Genomic DNA, 23,608 nt, shown 5'->3' on the forward strand with positions numbered 1-23,608 from the left:
ATTAATGAAAACGTTGTAAATACAAGAATAACTTTGATTATTTAAAAATCACGTTATTTATGTAATTGAAATGTATATTAAGACTCTAGATGTAAATTTTCCAGTAATGACTCATAGTCCATTCCACGGGTGTTGTGATTAAAAGTTGATTTAAAGATTAAAAAGCTCCACTTTGTTTAAATAAACCAGTAATGCCTCTATAAAGCATTTTTTTTTTCCTTTCAAATCTAACAACTTTACTTCATCACAATTAAATATTAAATTTGATGACTTTTGACAAAATTTGACAAGTTTCCATCTTTTACTTTTTTTATGCAATAATAGACCGGTTGGTTAGGCCCATTTTTATCAGGCCAGCTCTACCAATGTTGGGCCTAGTTCAGCCTACAGAAAATTATGGGTCAGCCATTCATTATTAAAAAAGAAATTTATAGACATGACATGATAGATACCATATGAATTTGTTTAATTCGTACAAAAGTAAACTTGATAGAAATTTCATGTTACAAAATATGTACGTATATATTTATAGTTCATAACATGTTAAAAATTCTCAATTTTATAGTTCTCTAATCCAACACAGCTTACCAGGGCAGGATCACACATGGAAAAAAGAGTATCGAAATTCAAAATTTAATAATAAGTAGATAATATCTACAACCCAAAATTAGATAATTAAAAAAAAAAAAAAAAAGTCTTCTAAAATAGGTGAACATGACCAATAATTGTATCCATGTTAGTTGTGAAATGATCCATCCTATATTAATGAAAAATTGTAGGATTATATATATGATTCTTATCTTCATGTATATGCAGCAAAGCGGGGTTTGATGCAATAAAACGATTTGAAATCAGCATAAGAGTTTGTGGATTTGGACTTACCTTAAATGAGTTCGGCTCTCTTTTTTGGGCATGACCCATCTGACCCTTTTAATAAATGGATTATAAGCTAACCCGTATATTATTAATATATTAATAAGTTGACATATTTAAATAAAATATATTTATATTATACGAGTTGTGTCGTGTTAATCTGTTTATAATCAGATGATATTTGTATTTTAAATCAAACATATATTTGTATGTAATATATAAGTCTCAATATGATATGACTATGAATATGAATATGTGTGGTCACCTCTAATAGTGTAGTATTTAAATTGGAAGTTGTAACCTACCTAAGAATAAAAAACGTGTGATTATATATTAAGGATAAGAAGGGATGAGTGGATAGATATAAGTGATGGTATGAAAATTAGAAGGGTACGGTTTGTCTAAGACCTGTGTCTGTCCATGGTTGTTTCAAAATGTATTTATTAAACAAGAGGGGATAGGGTAGGCCATGAAGGGCTATTGCTTTAAATTTGTAACAACTAACAACTACAATACATGCTTTCAACTCACGCTAGGCCCGCCTAAGGGTGGTGGATCCACACCTTGGCCCAAAAAAAAAAACAGTTTAAATTAAAATTAAATAAATATATATATATAAAAGGATTTTTTATTATTATATACTAAAAAATGTAATCATTTTTTTTATATATTATATCAATTTAACTTTTCTTGAATTTTTTCTACAAATATTTTTTAAAAAAAAAATGAAAAAGCCCAACAAAAATAAAAATTGTCCTATATTTTACATTTTATTTAGGAAATAAATCCAATTAATTTCTAAAAAAATATAATATTTTAAATTTCTATCATTATATATTTTTAAAAAATCCTTTAAAAAAACACTCAACTAATATTATAATTTTTTTATGGAAAGTGGCTTGGGCCAAGTTGATTATATTGAAACAAATTAACTTAAGGAAACTTACAAAATACTAGAATTTGGGTTAATTTTTATAAAAATACTGTCACAGGGAAATCTTTTCAAAAATACTGTTTTTATAAAACACAAGTAGAACACAAAACAGAAAAACTCAAAACAACAGTAGAACAACTAAAAAATACCAGTAGAACAACAGTGAAAACTTCACACATTATACTGTAGTATGAAACTTATAAAAAAACACAGTAAAAAAAATAAAAAATACCGCCTAACAGTATTTTTATAAAAAAATGACAAAAATTAGTATACCATGTAAATTTCTCTTAGCTTGTGGGGGTTCTACTTCTAGTTGTAGCCTCAAACCTTCATTTTAATACTTTCCATTCTATATATTTTAAATGATATTACATAGACTTTGCATCCAATTTCTCACAAACTAAGGTGGCACTTGGTTAGAGGTAATGAAATGGAAAGAAAATAATTTTCATTCTATTCTTTTGTTTGGTTGCATTTAAAATCATTGGAACACCATTTCGATAGAATGGTCTTTCCATCATTTTGGCAGAATGACTATTCCATTTTAAAATGGAAGGAAAGACCATTCTAATACAAGATTTGAAAAAAAACTAATAATTTTTTTAATCAAACTTTTTATACATTTTAAATTTTATTCTATTCCATTCCTATTCCAATTCCCAATCTCATTCCTATTCCTATATTTTTATTACTCCCAACCAAACGCCATCTAAAATCTTTCATATTTATAAACTTGCTTATGTTGAAGTTCAAAACAATATTATAATATGAAGAAAAGGTATGATTATATATTATGGATAAGAAGAGAACTAGAAGGAGTATTAGATGTAGATAGTGATGGTGTTGTGGAGAGGGAACAAGTGCAATATGTATATGACGGTTTGATAGGGCTAAGAGACGTTTTGGCAAACTTCATTCATTATATAATCAAACCATGTCACGTGGTCAATTTTTACACTTAAATACTCTTTGGCTTGGCACCACAATATGCAATTTTCAAGTTTTATATATATGTCATAACTCATAACTCATAAATTAAGAATATTACCAATGAAAACTGAAAAGCTTAAAATAATATTAAGAGTGATATACTAAATACTATTCGTAGTTGATTAACTTAAGATTTACTTTTCTTTGTAAATCTTTGCCATTAGCTAATTATTATCGTTTAATATTAATTAAATTAAATGATCACTGTATATATGTAAAAGTAAAATTTTAAAGCTAATATAACAATAATTTAAGTTATCTAGCTGATATCTCAAATTTGTAAAGAAAAATAAATATAAAAAAATTTTACTACAAAAAAATAATAAAAAAATTAATTAAATGTAAAAAATCAAAATATGATAAAATTTCACCGCAAATAATCCTAAATATAAATATTTGCACCAATTATTTTAAAAACTATTTTATATACACTCAAAATTAATTATTTTAAAATTTGTATTCGGTACCTTAAATTATTAGAATTTTATAAAAGAATTGTGTATGAATTTTAATTATTACAATATATAATGTGATATAAAAATATTTAAATTATAATTTTTTTTCTATACTAAAGGCATGCTCTATTTTCATATATATATTCTTTTTCTTACATATGATAAATGGGAACATAATAATAATATGCTCGAAGATATTCCATTGTTGATGTCCCCAGATCTTTGCCTGACTAACCTAAGGATCCAAGCATAATATTATTTAATATGGAGGACTATGTTAATATTTTTTTAGGGGAATTATATAAGTATTTATATAATTCTATAATATTGAAGAATTGATAAAACAAGTTACATTGTTTGTTTTTTATTTTTTTTATTTTTGTCTTCATCTCTAATATATATTTCTTTTTGTCTTTGTCATTTTTGGTATTCATGTATATCCTCACATTTCTTGTTTATCATTTTCTATAAGGTTGGGCCATTAAATTCTCTAATTTTTCACAGAGCCTTATGTGTATCCTATATCAAATATTTGTGTAAGTATTTGTTTTTATTGATTACATTTCTAAACTTTTTCTTACTAATATATATGGTTCAAAAAAATAACTTTTGCAATTAATTATGTTTAATAGAATTGGTTTACCATCTTTTTTCTAATTTATATTGTTATAAAATTATACTATATTTAAAGATTTTATGAAAATTAGAAATACAAAAAAAGGTAAAAAAAAAATATATAATTTATTACTTTATTAAAATAAATTATGACAAAAATAAACTAAGGGAGTACTAAATTAATTAATTTATTTAATTTTTTTGAGATAAGGGAGTACTTAATTTGTACTCTATTCTTTTTCTTTTTTTTTTTGGTAAAACAAATTAAATAATTATATTAGAAAAATATTCTAATGAAAAATTGAACTACATACACAGTTTTAGTAAGTGAATATAGAATCCCTTTTTCTTTTTCTTTGCTATCAATTATTTATTTATTTATTTTTTACAATAATAACAATGGGTGGGATGTACTTATAGCACTATTAATTATATGTATTACTTTTACTTATATAAAGATGATGAAACTATGTTATGTGGATAAGGCATTTTACAGTAGATCAATAAGAGAATTTTAGTTGGGAAATTAATAATAATGGTCAATTTGGATAATTAAGGGTACATCTTGTTACAAGTTTTTTTTTTATATATTATTTTTTTAATTAAAAATAAAATTATTTTCAAAAAATATATGTTAGGTAATATTATTTTCAATTTTTACTTAATTTAAACAAGAAGAAAATTTTAGAAATCTTAAATATAAAATAAGATACTTTCACAATTTATTTAAATAATCTTCTGATCATAGTCTATTTTATACTTCTTTTATTAATATTTACTTCATTTTTTCTCTCGATTATTTTCTCTCAAACTTTGACCATAATATAAAAGGTACCACCATTTTTTGTTTTTGAACATAAAAAAAAAAAAATATAACCAAACAATTAAAACACAAAAGTAAAAAAAAAAAATATATTTTAATTTTCATAATTAATTTTTTTTTTTTTTAAAAAAAAAAAAACAAAAATTCTACCGAACGGTCTAAACTAAAAAGTGGCATTATTGACAATTATGTTAAGCCCGGCCCACCATAATGCATGTTTCTGGCGAGGTCATAAATTAATTTGAGAAAAACAAATATCTTAATCTTACAATGATTGTATCCATCCACACATGAAAATGACAAAAAGGTATTAAATACGTTACATAATACTATATAGTAGGTATATGCATTATACACAAATATATGTTATTTTTTATTTTATTTTCTTTTTTGAAAGCCACAATATGTTTTTGTATATATGCATTGTGAGATTGTGCCCTATCTAGATCTATTGCTCACGTCTCTATTAATTGGTATTTGTATTTTTAAAAATAAAAAAAAAATGTCTCTATTATTGTCCACATTAAATATAAGAATAAGTGAAGAAATACTTTTTTTTTTTTCTGTTCATTAATAAAAATTACACTTACATTATATTTTATTAAAATATACTTATTTTTATAAATAGGTTGTTAAATATACCCTCACTATACATAATTTACATTAATTTAAGAAATATAATAAGGATATTATCTATAAAAGTGGATATATCTTAAAAAAAAATATATATATAAAAAAATAAAAATAAAAATAAAAACAAATAAAATAAAATAAATATACAATATAACTGAAGATTTCGTTAACATCAAATTCAGATTAAATTTTTATTTCATGAAATTTTCACCATTCAATTTTTTAAGTAGTGCTCGTAAAGATAACAAAATTAATATACTTAAATAATAAATATCATTTTAAAAATATTGTAAACGTGATACATGAGCGCATACAATTAAAATATATAAAATAATGTTTAAGTTATTCTACGATAAAACTCTTTGACAACTTATCCGCCTTAGGGTGCGTATCGAGTCAATTTCATTGAGCATGTGATACAATTTTCATTTTTATAATTTTGAAACTTAGATATCTCATAGTTTCTTTTCAAAATATAAAATAACACTGTTTGGTCAAGCTAACAACTAACCACATGGAAGCTTAAGTTCACTTATCGCCGCCTTAGAGTGTGTATCGAGTCAATTTCATTGAGCATATGATACAATTCTCAATCTTTATAATCTTGAAACTTATCTCATAGTTTCTTTTCAAAATATAAAATAACACTGTTTGGTCAAGCTAACAACTAACCACGTGGAAGCTTAAAATTTGATTGGTTTGTGATTCAAAAATTGTGTTTTTTAAAAATGTGTTTTGGAAACAAAAATTAAAATTTTGTAAGTGAAAATTTATTTTTAAATATGTGATTGGTTGTAGTGTTAATGTTTTTGAGTTTTAAAAAATTGAATATGTGATTGGTTGGGAATTTCAAAATAAAAAAGTAAGAGAATAATTGGAGAGTTTTTGGATTCAATGATTTGAAAACACAAAAAACATAAAAATGGTGTTTTCATTTTTCAGCCTAAAACTCAAAATAGTATTCAAATTTTATTTTTGAAAACACTCAACCAATCAAGAATTTTTAAGTGGACCCCACCATTTTAATTTTCAAAAACATAAAATAGTTTTTAAATCTTAAACCAATCACACCTTAAGTTCACTTTGTGTGAGTGTGACTTATTATTTCAAATTTCATGACTTAACTTAGTAACGCTACTTTAGAGTCGATATCACACTAAAATACATCAATTTCTTTTATTTTAGTCAAGAGATAAATCTTGAACTACAATATACACAAATAATTTTCTTAGGAGACAAAAATAAAATCGTGGCGAGACTAGTCTATACTCTTTATAATTCACTCAATATAATTTTTTAACAATTTTGATTTTCAAAAGGAGAAAAAAAAAAAAGATTTTAAATTTTTTTTAAATTTTTTATTGAGTTATTCAAGTTGTATTTTTTGTTTTTTAACTCGTAAACTTTTAAAAACTCACAGCAGCTATTAAAAAAAAAATTATCCCGCATTTAAAGTTTTAAAAAATGTAAAACTATTTTCGAATTCTAAACCAAGCCTTACTATTAAAAAATTATAATAAAAAAAGAGATTTTTTTTTTTTTTTAAATAAATAAATAAAGATTACTTTGTTTTACTGAGGTTTTTCGTCTTCTTCTACCTCTGTCAGCGACTGTAATCTCAGAAAATAAATATACAACAAACCGTCAACAGAGACCGCTGCTGCTTATGTACTTATTCGTATTATCTCCAAATTCGAATGCACTAGCGGCATTGTCATATATATGTATATATATATTTTATTCCAGAAGGAAATAACCAAATCATTACCCTCACCATCATCAATCAAGTTCTAACCTTTATCTCTTTCAAGCTCTTCTTCTCATGTTTCCATAAAAGAAAAGGTCAAAAGGAAGCTTTTTTAGAAAATCCCAGAAGCCAAACAAAGGAGAATCAAGCTAAAGTGAAGTTTTTTTTTTTTTTTGTCAATGGGTCAGTCGAAGGAGAAGCTCCAAGGGTTTTTCAACAACAGATGGCTCGTTTTTGTTGCCGCAATGTGGTTGCAATCGACGGCTGGGATTGGATATTTATTCGGCAGCATATCTCCGGTCATAAAGAGCTCTTTGAATTACAATCAGAGACAGCTCGCAAGGTTAGGTGTGGCTAAGGATCTTGGAGACTCGGTTGGGTTCTTTGCTGGGAGCTTGAGTGAGATTCTGCCCGTGTGGGCTGCTCTACTCGTTGGGGCTTTCAAGAATTTATTTGGGTATGGTTGGGTTTGGCTGATTGTTACTGGGAAAGCTCCAGTTTTGCCTTTGTGGGCTGTGAGTATTTACTTTCCTATTTAGCTCTTTTCACTTATTTCCATGTGTTTGGTTTTATGTTTAGTTAAAATAATCACATTTGACACACATTACATCAAATATGCAGATATGCATACTTATATTTATTGGGACAAATGGTGAGACCTATTTCAATACAGCTTCTCTGGTTTCCTGTGTTCAAAACTTTCCAAAAAGTAGGGGCCCTGTGGTTGGTATTTTGAAGGGATTTGCAGGCTTAAGTGGTGCAATTTTGACTCAAATATATACTATGATCCACTCACCAGACAAAGCATCTATTGTTTTCATGGTTGCAGTTGCTCCAACCATGGTGACTATTGCTTTAATGTTTATTGTTAGACCTGTTGGAGGTCATAAACAGGTTAGAGCATCGGATGGCACCAGCTTTACATTAATCTACAGTGTATGCATACTATTAGCTGCTTATTTGTTAGGGGTCATGCTAGTACAAGATTTTGTTGATGTTAGTCATACTGTTATAATAATTTTTACAGCAATCTTGTTCATAATTCTCTTAGTCCCTATTGTTATTCCTGTATCATTGAGTTTGTCTTCGGAAAAAGATCCTGAAGAAGAGGCATTCCTAGCTCAGCCACAGAAAGAGGAACCTGAAGCAGGTTCTACTAGTGATAGTGAGGTGATATTGAGTGAACTTGAAGATGAGAAGCCTAAGGAAGTTGACTTGCTTCCAAGATCAGAAAGACAAAAGAGAATAGCGCAATTGCAAACGAAATTACTACAAGCAGCGGCTGAAGGAGCGGTGAGGATCAAGAGGAGAGGGCCGCGCAGAGGGGAAAATTTCACCTTGATGCAGGCTTTGATTAAAGCTGACTTTTGGCTTATTTTTGTGTCACTTATGTTAGGTTCTGGAACTGGTTTGACAGTAATTGACAACTTGGGTCAGCTGAGTCAATCTCTTAGCTATGACAATACACATATTTTTGTTTCCATGATCAGTATTTGGAACTTCTTAGGCCGAGTTGCAGGTGGTTACTTCTCTGAGATTGTAGTCAGGTAAAACTAAAAACTGATAGATTGCTTCTCTTTAAATGCTCAATGAATATTATTATAAAATTCATATATTATTTTAACATTGCTATGATCTCATCTTCTCAGGGATTATGCTTATCCAAGGCCAGTGGTAATGGCTATAGCTCAACTTGTCATGTCAATTGGTTATCTTTATGTTGCTTTTGCATTACCTGGTGCACTATATGTTGGAACAGTGTTGATTGGCACTGGTTATGGTTTTCACTGGGCAATTGTACCAGCTACTGCCTCTGAATTGTTTGGCCTGAAGAACTTTGGTGCTTTGTACAACTTTCTCACAATGGCAAACCCTGCTGGTTGTTTAGTCTTCTCTGGCCTTATTGCTGGCCCTTTATACGATCGCGAGGCAGAGAAGCAAGCTCGTGGACAACACTTGCAGCAACACATTGCAGGCTCAATCCTCTCGAGCTTTCTTGGTGTGGATGAGGCACAAGCATGTGTAGGCTCCATATGCTTCTTCCTGACTTTGGTCATATTGTGTTGCTTCTCTGTGCTTGGATTTGTCTTAAGCATGATTCTTGTGCATAGAACAAAGGCTGTTTACTCCCAACTCTATGGAAACTTTCGATCAGGGCAGCCAGTCTCATAATCGAAATATCCAATTTTTAATGAGGCTTCTCAAGATTATGATTCCCAAGTTTCTGTTAGATTATGTTCAAAATAGAGAATTTTATAATAAAGAATAAAACTTTCTATTGTTTATTTATTTATTTTTGAAAAAGAATAAAACTTTCTATTGAAACTAACACAGTCACACTTTTAGATAACTCTTTTTATTTTTTATTTTTTTGGTCAATTTTGAATGGAACTATGTAACAAATATAATAAATATTTGGATTAACTCTTTTAATAAGACTTTTGTGACCGAATTATACTTGTTAATTGTTCATTACTATAATAATGGCCACCCACTAACAAAATAAATATATTTTAATATGATCCATGGTGTTTTCATGCCTCAGGCCCTCAGCCACACCTGTGGTTAATATAATAATTTATTATATTTATAATATTCTGTTACAGTATTTATTGATGCATTCTGACAAAGAGAGAGAGACATATTTCATGTTTTAGATGAAAAAAATCCTATGTAAGTTGTTATTGTTTTCTCTATTAATAGAGACATGTGGGTGATGATGTAGAAGGCCACTAGTGCATGAATGGCCAATTTTTGAGGTAAATTATTGCAACAAGGCTAAAGCTATGACTTGTTTTTTCTTTTTCTCTTTTTCTTTCCCAGAATATATATATTTTTAAATATAAAAGATTTTCTTATTTATTTTTTTTTGGAAAAAATATGAGAACAAAAAATGGTTTTAATAATTGCCCGTTTATGTTTTGTGGGCAAAACTTGAGTATTTTCAAAAGTGTTTTCTATGTTTTAGATCAAATGTAACCAAGAAAACTAAAATGTTATATAACTAGTATTTTTTGTATCATCTTTGTCAAAAAATTGTTATTTTAATTAATATAATTATTATAATATTTTCAAAGTTAAGATACAATTATTTATTATATAATATTTTCAAAGTTAAGATACAATTATTTAATTAAATAATTTGATGTATGATTAAAATAATAATAAAATATAGTTTAACTAGCTACTAAAGTTATCTAAACTAAAATTAGATGGGTTAGTCTATAATGCATTAATTTAAAAAGGTGTTTCATTACAACCTTCCTATTTCTTCATCGTTGTTCGTGATCGTACTTCATTCTCCATCGTTCTGATCCTCCAATAAACTATCACGGTAAATATCTCTCTCTGTTTTCTTTTTTTCTTTTTTGTAGACTGAATTCATTCCATTTTATATAGTCGTATTTCTATATTATGTGAATTGTGATCATGATTTTGAAGCAACTTTTATGTAGTTTAATACCTCTTGATCATATTCATTGTTCAAGCTACCTTAAGAGTTTTCTATTTTAATTTTCTTTGTCTATCGTTTGTTGCTGTAAATGAGTTCAATATTTTTCTTTCTTTTTTGTTTAACAACTCTTTTTTTTATTCTTTCTTTTTTCAATGTTTTTCTTTTTTGTTATAGGTTTGTTTTATATTGATTTTGTTCTATTTTGCGCCATTATTTATGGCTTTGGCGCCTTACAAGGCTTTAGCACCTATTATATAGTTTGACCCCTAATTATTTAGGGTAGTTTGTTTAAATTTTCACGTTTTTCGGTATTGAATGTATAAAAAAATTTGACACAATAATATTTTAAAGTTAATAAGTTATGCACTATACAGATTTATTAGTCGGAATAAAAGGATTATTTTGGTTAAGGTATGATTTAAAGAATATATTTAACTGAAATAAGGTTTAAGAGGGTTTACTTTAAACGCTAATTCCTATTAGCTATGTTTTGGTTTATAATTTTTTAGGAATTATCAGCATAAAAGGAAAGTGTTTAGAATTTTAGTATTCAGATTCTAATATTATAATATCTTGTAATAAAGGGAGGTGGAAACACTAATGGTCTAATGAGAATATATTGGTTCAGATATATGTGGGAAGTCAAATTATTATGAAAATTTGGTTTGTTCTCAATATTATGGGAATGTACCAAAATTATTATATTATTTGTATTTTTAAAGAATTTCTGGATGAGTGGTATTAGTTTTTTATGGAAGAAATGGAAGTACAAATTTGATGGATGAGCTGTGCCATTGTTTATGGCTTTGGTGCCTTTTAAGGTTTTCGCTCATGATTTATGGCTGACCCCTAATTATTTAGGGTAATTGGTTAAAATTACAAGATATCATGAATTGTAAAAATATTATAAAATTTAATAGCTAAAAATTATGGTATATAATTATGAGATTATTGCCTTATTAGTTTATTATAGATAACATAATATTAATTTTGGGTATATAAATTATAAATATGAGTTTATTATAGATAACATAATATTAATTTTGGTATATAAATTATAAATGTGAGATTTTGTAATAAATTGGAGGTAGGGACATTAATTGTGAATTGAGAATACTTTATTTTATTTTATTTTTTATTTTTGGAAAGATATTGAAATAAATGAGAAGTAAATGCTAATGAAGTATTGAGATTATTGCCTTATTAGTTGTATAGGAAGATACTAATATGAATAGTTTTTATAATAATTTGAATGGTATAATAATTAGGAGGTTATCTATTTAAATAATAAATAAGGAAGCATTATGTCATAATACCGAATTGGATTAATTAATATTAATTTAATATTATTAATTAAATGTATGATGAAGTGGTATTAGGAAATTGGTACTTTTGAATGTGAAAGTGCAATCTTAAGTTTTAAGGATATTAATACAATTTTTGGTTTAATTTAGGTTGAATAAAGATTATAGATACCGTGTTTTACGCTATAAATAAAATAATAAATAATCTGACTTATTAAGGATTTTGACATGTTTTAATCTATAAATAAGTAATATTTTTAAGAGATAAAATGAAATAAATAGTATATAATATTTTGAATATTTAAGGAATAATGGGTATTAAAAGGAAAATTTTATTTATGTTTGATTTTAAAAGGGTAAAAGTAAGGAATAGGGATCCTATGAAGGTTATGAAGTAGAATGCTATAATTTAGTTGTTACTAGCCAAAGAAGGCTAGTTTTAGTATTTTTTAGGGAGATCTAGTTGCTTAGTCTTGGTGGTTGGTTGATTCTCTTCAGTTTGAATAGTTTTCTAATTAAAGTTTTATGCTGTTTTTTGATTTTTTTTCAGGTGGAACTCCAGTATTTTATTGAGTTAGGAGCGTTATTTGAAGATGTTATAGCTTTATTGTCTAAATTTCCGGGGGCAGTTTTGTCTCATGGGGCTTGCTCTAAGATTTTAGCGGCCCATGGTTGGCAAAGCATGCTCTGCGGTTAGACGATGAGCTATCCTGGTTCGAGGAGGTTCCAGCGCCGGTGGCGGACGTGGGCGTCGTAAATTCACGAGTGATTTTAATCACTTTGTAAAAAAAAAAAAAAAAAAAGGTGTTTCATTAGACTTCTTATTTTTTTGGTATTTAGGAAAGTTTTTTAGTTTATTTTTCTTTATGATCACATATATTGTATTTATTTAAAATTATCTGTGAATTTTCAGAAAATTCCAAATAGTTTACAATAACGAAAATAAGATTTACATATTTTGTTGCACGTGTGATTTTTTTTTTTTATACACGTAGTAAATAATTATTTAAACCTTATTTTCAACATTGTAAACTATTCAAAATTTTTTAAAAATTTACAAGTGGTCTTAAATAGCTATAACATATATGATTTTGAAAGAAAAATTAGACTAGAAAGCTCTCATGAATGTTGAACAGTGAAACAGATTAAAGATCTACCCGAACTTTTTGAAATGGGGTCTATTACATAAATTTTCAAAACAAATAATAAAAGTATTGATTAAAAAACAAAATAAATTCTTTTATAATTATTTATTTCAATTAAAAAATAAAGACAGGTAGTCGTAAGGTGTTAATTAGATCACATCTAATAGATTTGGATCCAATCCAATCAATCTAATTTAACTATTTAGCACAAGTATTTATTGGATATTAAATTTTGTCAATTGATTCAATATAATCAAATTGAGTCAACTGGTTCGATGGATACATTAAATTGTATCGATTCCAACTATTAAATGTGTTAACTAGTTTTTTTTATTAAATTGGATTGAATACACTCAACATTTTTGGTCTATCATTTTGGATGAATTTCACTAAAAAGAAAAAATATATATAAATACAATTTAAAACATAATTCTCATTATTAAAAATAAAATAATTTTTTTATTTACACATTTTAAACCAATTGAGTAACTTAAATTGCAATTTAAATCCACATAGAAACCCAGTAACTATCGGAACAACTCACACTATAAAAATAGAAAAACAAATTTTAAAAACTAGTATATGAAGTAATTCTCTTAAAAAAATTAATTAATATTTTTTAATAAAGTAAATAAATACATAAAATAAAGGAATTATTTCACAAAAACATAAAAACAACAAAAAAAATTATAAAAATGCGGTTTCACGAAATTTTGAATATTTTTACGATTTTTTTGATTTTATTTACAGAAAATACGGTTTTTTTATGTTGTAATCTTGTTAATTTGTTGTTGATTTTTTGTTATCTGTATGTTATTTTTATGTTGTTTTCGTGTTATTTTTTAGAAAACTGTAAAAATGTAAAAAAAAACATTTTTTGAACGTAAAAATGTAATTATTTTATAAAAAAATAGTACCCCATGTAATAATATATATTTTAGAAATTTATAAATATAATTGGATGATAATTAGATAGATTTAATTTAATTATTTATTAAATTAGATGTCTCTTCCAACAACCAACAACGATATGTTCTAATTAGATTTTTAAAATTTGGGTCGGTTGTAATTGAATCACATGAAACCATTAATTAGTCAAGATGTTCGGTAGTTTTTGGGTGATCACTCTTCCTTCTCTTTTATTTTTTCTCAATAAAGAAAATTCAAAGTGATACATTTAGTATTAATAATATTAATAGAAAGTAATAAAAGGTAATAATTTCTTTTTGAATAAAAAAGGGTAATAATTTCTAAACATAATAAAAGAAAACATTTGATAACGATGATATGATTGGTCAGCTCATATTTTGTCTGCCAAAAATAAAAAAGCTGAGGTGGAACAATAATCTAATTAGATTTTTCATTTTTGGACCATCTTTTTCTTTTTTATCGTTTATATATATTTTTTAATTAGGCCCAAGTTGACCTAGTTGAGATATAATTTAGATTTTGTACGTGCAAACGCCTAAACTAGAAATTCATTGTCACCCTCTTCAAAAACAGGGTGTCACAACTCACAACCACACCACCACCACCACCACATTGCCCTATCTATCAATCAATCATCCATGCTCATGGAGTTTATCTTTCCTACTTTTTTACCAAACAAAATCTAATTTTTCTTTGTTATAAATATTTTTAATTTATGATTGTATTAGTCTCAGCTATATAAGATAGAGAAAGTAGTATACTAATTTGTTACGTTGTTATTGTTGTTTCTTTCACTGTTCTTCTTTCGTCGTTTTCTATATTGTATTATATTATATATATAAACTTTAAACTATAAAGCATCAAGCTTTTGCTCGCATGTGGCTAAACTCGATCTGGGAAAGTGGCAAAAGCCGTAAATTTAACCATTGGCAGTTGCTTTCTTTGTAAACTGTTTTTGTTTTTTAATCTGATATATATTATTGTTATTTATATATTGCCAAATTAAAAACCGGCCACAGCTCCATGATCGGTGACCAGAGGCAGAACATATTTCATTAGCGTCACCATCATCAAGTTCGCTCCTTTTATTACCTCATATACTCTCTCTTCTTCATAAAAAAGATAAAAAGAAGAAGAAGAAGAACCCTTTTAAGGATATAGTATACTACCACGAGAAAGAAGACAACAAAATATTCCCAGAAGCCAAACAGAGGAATTGGAGAGAAAGTTTTGATTTTGTTTGATGGGTCATTTACAGGAGAAGCTGAGAGGGTTTACAAACAACAGATGGCTCGTTTTTGTGGCTGCAATGTGGTTACAATCGGCGGCTGGGATTGGATATTTGTTTGGGAGCATATCTCCGGTCATAAAGAGCTCTTTGAATTATAATCAAAGACAGCTAGCCAGGCTTGGTGTGGCTAAGGATCTTGGAGATTCTGTTGGGTTTTTTGCTGGAAGCTTGAGTGAGATGTTGCCCATGTGGGCTGCTCTTCTTGTTGGGGCTTTAAAGAATTTTTTTGGGTATGGTTGGGTTTGGCTAATTGTTACTGGAAGAGCTCCTGTTTTGCCTTTGTGGGCTGTAAGTATCTATATGTATCTCTATCAACTTTTCAATCTATCTCTTTTGGATTTCTTTTCATATTTGGTTTCCTATTACAACTGGGATCTAGTTCTTTTTTCCATGTTTTTCCTTCTGGGCATCTCTCTTTCTCACTCAGGATTTTATTTGGGTAGATTAAGAATACTTCCCTTTCATCCATTTTCTGAAAGTTCCCATCTTTAAATGCTCTTGAGTTTTTTTTCCCTTCTAAGGTGACCACCATCTAGATTTCCACGTGTAATTAGTATCCACTACTAGTGTTTGATACGAGGACTTTTGTAAAACCAGGTGGTTTTGCTCCTTCCTTTTATATGCTACTATAGTTTTAGTTGAAAGAATAGTGTCTAGGATCCAAAGACAATCTAAAGGTGTTTGGAAGTGAAATATGGGAATTGGGTTTTGTTGTTTATACATGTTTGAGAAAGTTTGTTCCTTTGTAGCTTCTAGGAAAAGTATAAACAGTTTTTATAGTTGTCTTAAAATTCTAATTAGTACCAAAGAGATGTTTTTTTTTTTTTTGCTTGGTTAGCTATCAATGTAGTTTTAATCACTTGTCTTATTAGGTAGAAGAAAACATTAATAACCAATCTTATTGGGCTCTTGTCTTTGTCTAAGAATTTGACACAAACATCAATATGTTATGCAGATCTGTGTTCTTATATTTATTGGGACAAATGGTGAGACATACTTCAATACAGCCTCTCTGGTTTCCTGTGTTCAAAACTTCCCGAAAAGTAGGGGTCCTGTGGTGGGTATTTTGAAGGGATTTGCAGGCTTAAGTGGTGCAATTTTGACTCAAATATACACTATGATCCACTCACCAGACAAAGCTTCTATTGTTTTCATGGTTGCAGTTGGTCCAACCTTGGTTGGTATTGCTTTAATGTTTATTGTTAGACCTGTTGGAGGTCATAAACAGGTTCGAGCATCGGATGGCACCAGCTTTACAATAATCTACAGTGTGTGCATACTAGTGGCTGCTTATTTGTTGGGGGTCATGCTAGTTCAAGATCTAGTTGATGTGAGCCATAAAGTGATCATTATATTTACAGTGATCTTGTTCATCATTCTCCTAGCTCCTATTGTCATTCCTGTGTGGTTGAGTTTCTCTCCAGACTCAAGAGTACCGGAAGAAGAGGCACTCCTAGCTCGGCCTAAGAAAGAGGGAACTGATTCAGGTGCTACTAGTGATAGTGAGGCGATATTGAGTGAGCTTGAAGATGAGAAGCCTAAGGAAGTGGACTTGCTTCCAAGATCAGAAAGACAAAAGAGAATAGCTCAATTGCAAACAAAATTACTACAAGCAGCTGCTGAAGGAGCTGTGAGAATCAAGAGGAGGAGAGGTCCACACCGAGGGGAAAACTTCACCTTGACGCAAGCTATTATTAAAGCTGACTTTTGGCTTATTTTTGTGTCACTTATGTTAGGTTCTGGAACTGGCTTGACAGTAATTGACAACTTGGGTCAGTTGAGCCAGTCTCTCAATTATGACAACACACATATTTTTGTTTCCATGATCAGTATTTGGAACTTCTTAGGCCGAGTTGCAGGTGGTTACTTCTCTGAGATTGTAGTCAGGTACAAACTGATTTTCATTGAATATACATATCCATATTGACTTTGAGTTACAATTAGTCACTGTGATCTCATTTTCACAGGGATTATGCTTATCCAAGACCAGTAGTAATGGCTATGGCTCAATTTGCTATGGCATTTGGCCATCTCTATGTTGCTTTCGCATTGCCTGGAGCACTATATGTTGGAACCATAGTAATTGGTGCTGGTTATGGTTTTCACTGGGCAATTGTACCAGCTACAGCCTCAGAATTGTTTGGCTTGAAAAGTTTCGGTGCTTTGTACAATTTTCTCACAATGGCAAACCCTGCTGGATGTCTAATCTTCTCTAGCCTCATTGCTGGCCCTCTATATGACCGCGAAGCAGAGAAGCAAGCTCATGGGCGAAACCTCCAGCAACAGTTTATAGGATCAATCTTCTCAGGCGTGCTTGGACCGAACGATCCACCAGCATGTGAAGGTTCAGTATGTTTCTTCACAACTTTGGTAATACTATCTGGCTTCTGTATTCTTGGAGTTGCCTTAAGCATGATTCTTGTGTATAGAACTAAGGCAGTATACACACACCTCTATGGGAACTCCCGTTCAGCGCCAGTTTCATAATCGGTTGGTTTATCATTTGTCTGTATAATTTGTCTAGAGTATGTTTCCATGTGTTTGTTAAGACTATATCAGAAGAAAGAATGATGTTTTTGGGAAGATATAGTCTTAAAAAAGTTTTCCTCTAGAAGTGGGAGCCATAAACCAATACAGTTTTTTCCCTTTTGTCTATTTTGTTCAGTGATTAAACAACTCATTATTGAGTCTTTTTCAATTTTTTTGGTATTCTTTCCATTTCAATTTTGTGCTCTCTTGAGCTCATATGATAGCTGTATCCATTATATATTGAATGAGTAAGTAAAAAGATTGATATTTTCTTCATATTTTTAGTTCTCACAGTGAAATAGTGCTCATATCTTTTTACCCTTATGTTGGTGAAATGGTACACTTGACTTGAACCACCAAAAAACAATGCGCTTTCTTCATATTATTCTAAACAAAACATTCAGTAAGATCATCAATTTTACTCTTTAAAGCTTTGAACTTTATGATAAAACATCATACAAGTTTGCACTTTATGTTTAAAGCAAAAGCAATCAATGTTGAACAAACACCATCAAAGCTTTCACTTTTCTCTGTTTTTAGGATGAATGACAGATAGTGTGCATTAAAAGAATTATTAGAGAATTAATGGTATGATTGTTATTTCTTTAATGGGTAGAGGCAAAGGTAGCTTTTTTATCATCAAGCATTCATTGCAGTGAGGAATCTTCTAAAATCACTAGGCGACAAAGATGAACATGAGTTGGGTGAAGTTAAAGTTGAAGACTTTGGAAGGTAATTTTAAGTTAAAGGTCTTCCTTATACATATATACACAACATGTGAAAATCAAACAATTAAATCAACATCAACCCACTTGAAAGAGTGACTCTTCTTCTTTTATGTGTTGGCTGAATACTAATACTAATACTAATTAATTAATTAAGGACCAAGTGTTTTTGCCTTTTTCAGACCTTTTCTTCTATTGTTATAGTTAGGTGCAGTGTCATTATCTTGTCAAATTCAAAGCTGTCATCTCAAATTTTGTAACATCCCTTTGTTTTTTGTTGTGTGAATAACTTCAAAACAAAATTGTGCTTATCTCTTCTTTTTTTTTTTTTGTTAATAATTTTATAATTATTTCAGCTAAATTCCACACCTTTATTATTTCAGCCCACTGATTAATTAAATACAGTCATTTATAATTTAACACATTGAAAACTACAAAAGAAGCAAAAGACAACCAAAAACAGTGTTTGCAATATTATTCATAGTTTAAGGTAAATAGAATCTTACACCTGTATTTTGTAAATTATTCTCACATGTTATGTATACATTTACATTGAATTAGGCAAAGGAAAAAACAATCATATTTGCAGGTGTTCTTATTTTTTATTTTCTTTTTTAAAAATGATTTGTTAAAAATAACTTAATATTTATGAATTGAAGGCAGTACAGTCTCTCCTGATCTCACCAACACCACCAGTCTTGACACCAACTCGGCCGAGTTTTCTCATGGCCGAGCCAAAGGCCGCATTAAACACACCAGCATTGTTGGCAAAATCAAGAACTGTTTGTTTTGATTGAGCATCAGTGAAAAGAACCTGATCAGAAGTAAAAAGTCCCTTGTTGGCAACTAAGTTCTGGTAGTACACATTATCGAAAGCTCGGGGAGTTGTAGGGTCCATGTCAATGGCTATAGTTGGGTCAACATCTCTAGGACAAGAAGCCATTAACTGCTGAGCATATGCAGAGTCCAAAGAAGGGTCAATTGGGTTAGAAGGTGTGAATGAGTAGATGCGATTGGCCACACGGTTGCAGTGTGAGAACCCAACAGTGTGAGCACCAGAGAGTGCTATCATGTCAAGTTGGCTAAGATTGTTTTTGCTAAACATGGCATTGAGTTCATCTAAATGAGCTGTTGGTTCTGGCAAGTTTCCTTTAACTCGTGACGCTTTTGATATTAGTCCATCACGGCGTCCCATCTCCACATTGAATGTTGAGCCTCCTGCCTACAAAAAATACCTCAAATTAACACAAAGCAGAGTCTGACATAACATAACAATATGGTATCAGAGTCGAGTTAAATTTTAGTTACCAAAACAACGACGTCTCTAGCTGCAAGAGCTAAAATATCAGCACAGGAGACAATGCCGGGGCATTGAGCTTCAACGGCTTGTTTGGCTTTGATGACTGTGTCAAAACCGTCTCCTGCTAAGGAGATGTTGTCGTCTGAGTCTTTCTCTGCATCGCCATTTGGCGATGCAATCATTACAGATGCATCACAACCCTGCCACACAACATAAACATAGATGTTAGGAATAGGCTACTACAAAAAGTTTGAAAATAAAACAAACAAAAAATGTTGTTGACCAACGTAATTTGACCAGGGTTCATGTTCTGATTTATGTTGTTATGTATTGCCTAGTCAATAATAATTGGTTTGAACTATTCCTAGGTTGGCTGCTGATTAAATTTCCAAATAGAATAGCCTCCATTAGTGACTGTGTCTACTTTTTAACATAAAAAAGAGAAAAGAAAAACACAATAAATAATTTGTAATATAACTTAATGAAAACTCTCCCTCTACATTCAAAGTTCAAAACCAATGATCATGATAATCAGAACTAGTTAACAAATTAATTAAGACACTCATTACTAGTAATTATTGAATCAAAACTTGAGAAACATGTGTATGTATATATGTTATGTTAATTACCTCAACGAAACAATCATGGAAAAACAAACGAAGAGTAGCCGGAACAGTGACAAAAGTCTGAGCAAACTTAGTAGACACAACCTGTCGAACTATGAATTCAACATTAGGACATGTCCCACTATAGAAGTTTTCAACCAACTGAGCTTCTCCTCTTCCCATGTTCATACCAATCAAAACCATTAATATCAACAATCCTCTCATATTTCTCATCTCCATTTTCTTCTCTATGAGAAAATTCCAGTAGAGAATAATAATATATGGAATAAGAGAATGGTGATGAGAACCCTTTTATACAAATAAATAAATAAACTTGGTCTAAGAGCGTTTGTTCTAGTAACATATATGTGTCATTTTCGTGGAAACTCAATTACTATAAATAAATATATTATATAATGTTTGATGTTGTATTACACTAAAATCCCAGTTGTGAACAAGAAATTTGTATGTGTCTATATGGTCTAGGTGAGCTGCCTTAATTGTAATCTTAATCGACGGCTGAGAATGAGATAACAGTGCTATATTAATTTGGTGTTGATGATCAAACTTTGGAATAATATTAGTCAAACACATAGAAAAATAATTGTAACTGCTACAATATATAAATAATAAACAAAATTATGGTTATGCGTATAGGTCTTAATAACATTGGTGAGTTTTATTTATTTTTGAATTAAAATATATGTATACACATATTGAATTGGTATATGTGTGATAATGTTTCAACATATATAATATATGTATACATTAATTAGTTGTAATTTTATAAGCGTGGATGAAAGGGTCATGTACTGAAAATGAAATTATTAAATTAATTACTTGCAAGTGTTTGATGAAATTGACAAACCAACAAATCCGAGTATATATATAAAATTATTTGCAGTTTAAATTTAATTACGTACCAAAGTTTTTCCACAAGTCTCTAAATAATGGAGGCCCTATCATTTACTAGTCAGACTTTGAAATTTATACCTATGGCGTATCACAATAAAATACTACTACTATGTACTTCAATATATATATATATATATATATGTATGTGTGTGATATATTTATCTATATTTCACATGAGCAAATTAAAAGTTTGGGGTGGCAGTGTACGTGGACAATACATAATATTAAAAATGGTACAATATATAAGACCTCAAAATGACATTATTAAGTCTCATTATACACCAAAATTGAACCCCATTAATTAATACATACCAGTAAGAAATATATATTAACAATTGCAATATATATGTATATATATATACTAGAGTTTTTGTTTAATACATGATGCTACAAAGAGAAAAGGTAGTATATTAATGAATTACTATATATATATATATATATATATATATATATAGAAGTCTATTGTTAATTGACTTTAAACAAAAGGGAGCTACATAAACAAATTGGAGTAGTTATTATTAGTCATCTTCTTATATATGTTATTCATCTTCCAATTATTCAAACCCCATGTTGACGACTATTTCAATGATATATATAAGTTGGACAAGATTATAATAGGGACATTTGTTCCTATTGATAAAAATGTTTTATATATATATATATATGGAAGAGATTTCAATAGTTATATTTTTATTGTAACCATCATGGTTATATTTTTTTAAGCTATTAGATTACTATTAAATGGTTGTGATTAATTTAGAAATTAAATAAAAATAAATAATAAATAACTTGTAACCTGAAAGTGACCTAATCATTTATTTCCTTATAAAATTTTAATTAAGATTAATTATATTTTAAAATTAAATTAATTATAATTATTAATTAATTTTTTGCAATTTATTACTATATAAGGATCTTTTAGCAATTTATTTTTTTATACTTAAATTATTTAAAATTTTATAGCAAAACTTTTTATAATTTAAAATTATACACATATAATTTCATAATTTAAATTTTATTATACTTGTAATCTTAATTTTAAATTATTACACTTAATTATTTAATTTTTTTATTTAAATATTTAAAAAGTAAAAAATGAAATAAGTTGAAGGATTTTTTAGAAAAAAAATGGCTACACTTGTTATCGATTGATTAGCCTGAGGCCTCATACTTAGTTCATACAATTGTAACAAAATAATTAAATATCATTTAAAAATAATTAATTATTTGAAAAATTATTATAAGAAGATAATTTTAATTTGTGTCAAAAGAAGTTTAATTTTTGTAAAAAAAAAAAAAATTTATTGTAAATATTATACTTAAATGGCTTAATTATTAAAATAATTCAAGTAAGGATTTAAATATAAATATTAATTGCTAAAAGAGGTCTTATTAAAATATTTAATTAATTATTTTAAGAAAATAATTAATTATAATTAAATAATTCTAAAAAAGAAATGTCTACTATTTAATTAATTATTTTAAGAAAATAGTTAATTATAATTAATTAAATCTAAAAAAGAAAGTCTACCTATTAGTAACCTGCTGTTACAGGTTAAAGAAAAATGTAACCATAAGTTTACAATAAAAATGTAACCATTAAATAGTCACCCATATATATACATTTTTTTTTAATATGATTATATTATAAACTTAGCATGCATTTTACCAATTTTTAATTTTTTTTTTTAAAGATTTACAATGTAAAAAATAAAGATTAAATAGTAAACTTTTAATTTTTTTCATATACATATGCAATTGATTATTTTGAAGTTTGAACTTTATTTTGTATGATCAATTATTCTAAATTTTTTAAAAAGATGTATGATAAACTATAATGTAAATCATTATATGTTAAAAAAATTAATTTTAATTTTTCTAATTATCGAAACTAATGTTTCTATCAAAGAGAAAAAAAAGTGATAGGCTCTACAAAATTTTCCTATATAGATGTATGCACAAGTACAAATGGCTAAAGGTTAAACCAATCTCTATTGAGTATAGTATTGAATCGGTCATGTACAATTATCAAAACTTATAAGTTTAAGAAGAAATTAATGCTTTATGCCTGTTTTTTTTTTTCTTTTTAAATGTGAAATTACTTTGTACACTTTTTCCTTGTCACAAGATAAGACTTTTTTAAGAATGATACCATGATTTTTGTTTTAATTATCTTAATAAGAAAATATTCCTTCTAATAACTTTATATGACTTTAATTAGTAAGGCTATTTTTTAGTCATAATAATGCTTTCAAATTGCCCATGTACAAATTCATCAAGGCAAATTTGTGCAGCTTGATTTGTAAAACATTAACTTAGTTTTAAAGGTAATGTTAC

At 28.3% G+C, this 23,608-nt stretch overlaps 3 protein-coding genes and 1 long non-coding RNA gene across 4 annotated transcripts; 2 read left to right on the forward strand and 2 right to left on the reverse strand.

Moving 5' to 3' along the window:
* Positions 1-107: 107 nt before the first annotated feature.
* On the reverse strand, positions 108-1,488 carry LOC133029985 (uncharacterized). Its single transcript, XR_009683907.1, has 2 exons — positions 883-1,488; positions 108-384 (listed from the first exon to the last, which is right to left on the reverse strand). It is a non-coding gene; the product is annotated as an uncharacterized LOC133029985 (long non-coding RNA).
* Positions 1,489-6,896: 5,408 nt separating this feature from the next.
* On the forward strand, positions 6,897-9,402 carry LOC115700704 (protein NUCLEAR FUSION DEFECTIVE 4). The gene is made up of 3 exons (XM_030628333.2): positions 6,897-7,588; positions 7,695-8,620; positions 8,723-9,402. The coding sequence occupies exons 1-3, from the start codon at positions 7,253-7,255 to the stop codon at positions 9,243-9,245; spliced, it is 1,785 nt and encodes a 594-aa protein (XP_030484193.2). The 5' UTR covers positions 6,897-7,252; the 3' UTR covers positions 9,246-9,402.
* A 4,986-nt stretch (positions 9,403-14,388) lies between these two features.
* Positions 14,389-18,002, forward strand: LOC115700703 (protein NUCLEAR FUSION DEFECTIVE 4). Its single transcript, XM_030628332.2, has 3 exons — positions 14,389-15,485; positions 16,153-17,084; positions 17,165-18,002. Exons 1-3 carry the CDS (start codon positions 15,150-15,152, stop codon positions 17,682-17,684), a joined length of 1,788 nt encoding a protein of 595 aa, XP_030484192.2. The 5' UTR covers positions 14,389-15,149; the 3' UTR covers positions 17,685-18,002.
* Positions 18,003-18,899: 897 nt separating this feature from the next.
* Positions 18,900-20,835, reverse strand: LOC115700705 (peroxidase 55). The gene is made up of 3 exons (XM_030628334.2): positions 20,381-20,835; positions 19,760-19,951; positions 18,900-19,673 (listed from the first exon to the last, which is right to left on the reverse strand). Exons 1-3 carry the CDS (start codon positions 20,594-20,596, stop codon positions 19,098-19,100), a joined length of 984 nt encoding a protein of 327 aa, XP_030484194.2. The 5' UTR covers positions 20,597-20,835; the 3' UTR covers positions 18,900-19,097.
* Positions 20,836-23,608: the final 2,773 nt, after the last annotated feature.

This window comes from Cannabis sativa, chromosome 8, assembly GCF_029168945.1.
Source record: "Cannabis sativa cultivar Pink pepper isolate KNU-18-1 chromosome 8, ASM2916894v1, whole genome shotgun sequence".
NCBI lineage: Eukaryota > Viridiplantae > Streptophyta > Magnoliopsida > Rosales > Cannabaceae > Cannabis > Cannabis sativa.

What these genes read in the sequence shown, in the direction of transcription:
- LOC115700704 (XM_030628333.2), top strand. Translation starts at nt 7,253, where the DNA reads ATGGGTCAGTCGAAGGAGAAGCTCCAAGGGTTTTTCAACAACAGATGG. An exon ending in CAGTTTTGCCTTTGTGGGCT is followed by an intron (nt 7,589 to 7,694) that starts GTGAGTATTTAC and finishes TCAAATATGCAG; the next exon opens with ATATGCATACTTATATTTAT. An exon ending in TTCTCTGAGATTGTAGTCAG is followed by an intron (nt 8,621 to 8,722) that starts GTAAAACTAAAA and finishes TCATCTTCTCAG; the next exon opens with GGATTATGCTTATCCAAGGC.
- LOC115700703 (XM_030628332.2), top strand. Translation starts at nt 15,150, where the DNA reads ATGGGTCATTTACAGGAGAAGCTGAGAGGGTTTACAAACAACAGATGG. An exon ending in CTGTTTTGCCTTTGTGGGCT is followed by an intron (nt 15,486 to 16,152) that starts GTAAGTATCTAT and finishes TATGTTATGCAG; the next exon opens with ATCTGTGTTCTTATATTTAT. An exon ending in TTCTCTGAGATTGTAGTCAG is followed by an intron (nt 17,085 to 17,164) that starts GTACAAACTGAT and finishes TCATTTTCACAG; the next exon opens with GGATTATGCTTATCCAAGAC.
- LOC115700705 (XM_030628334.2), bottom strand. Translation starts at nt 20,596, where the DNA reads ATGGAGATGAGAAATATGAGAGGATTGTTGATATTAATGGTTTTGATT. An exon ending in TCCATGATTGTTTCGTTGAG is followed by an intron (nt 19,952 to 20,380) that starts GTAATTAACATA and finishes GTTGTGTGGCAG; the next exon opens with GGTTGTGATGCATCTGTAAT. An exon ending in CTAGAGACGTCGTTGTTTTG is followed by an intron (nt 19,674 to 19,759) that starts GTAACTAAAATT and finishes TATTTTTTGTAG; the next exon opens with GCAGGAGGCTCAACATTCAA.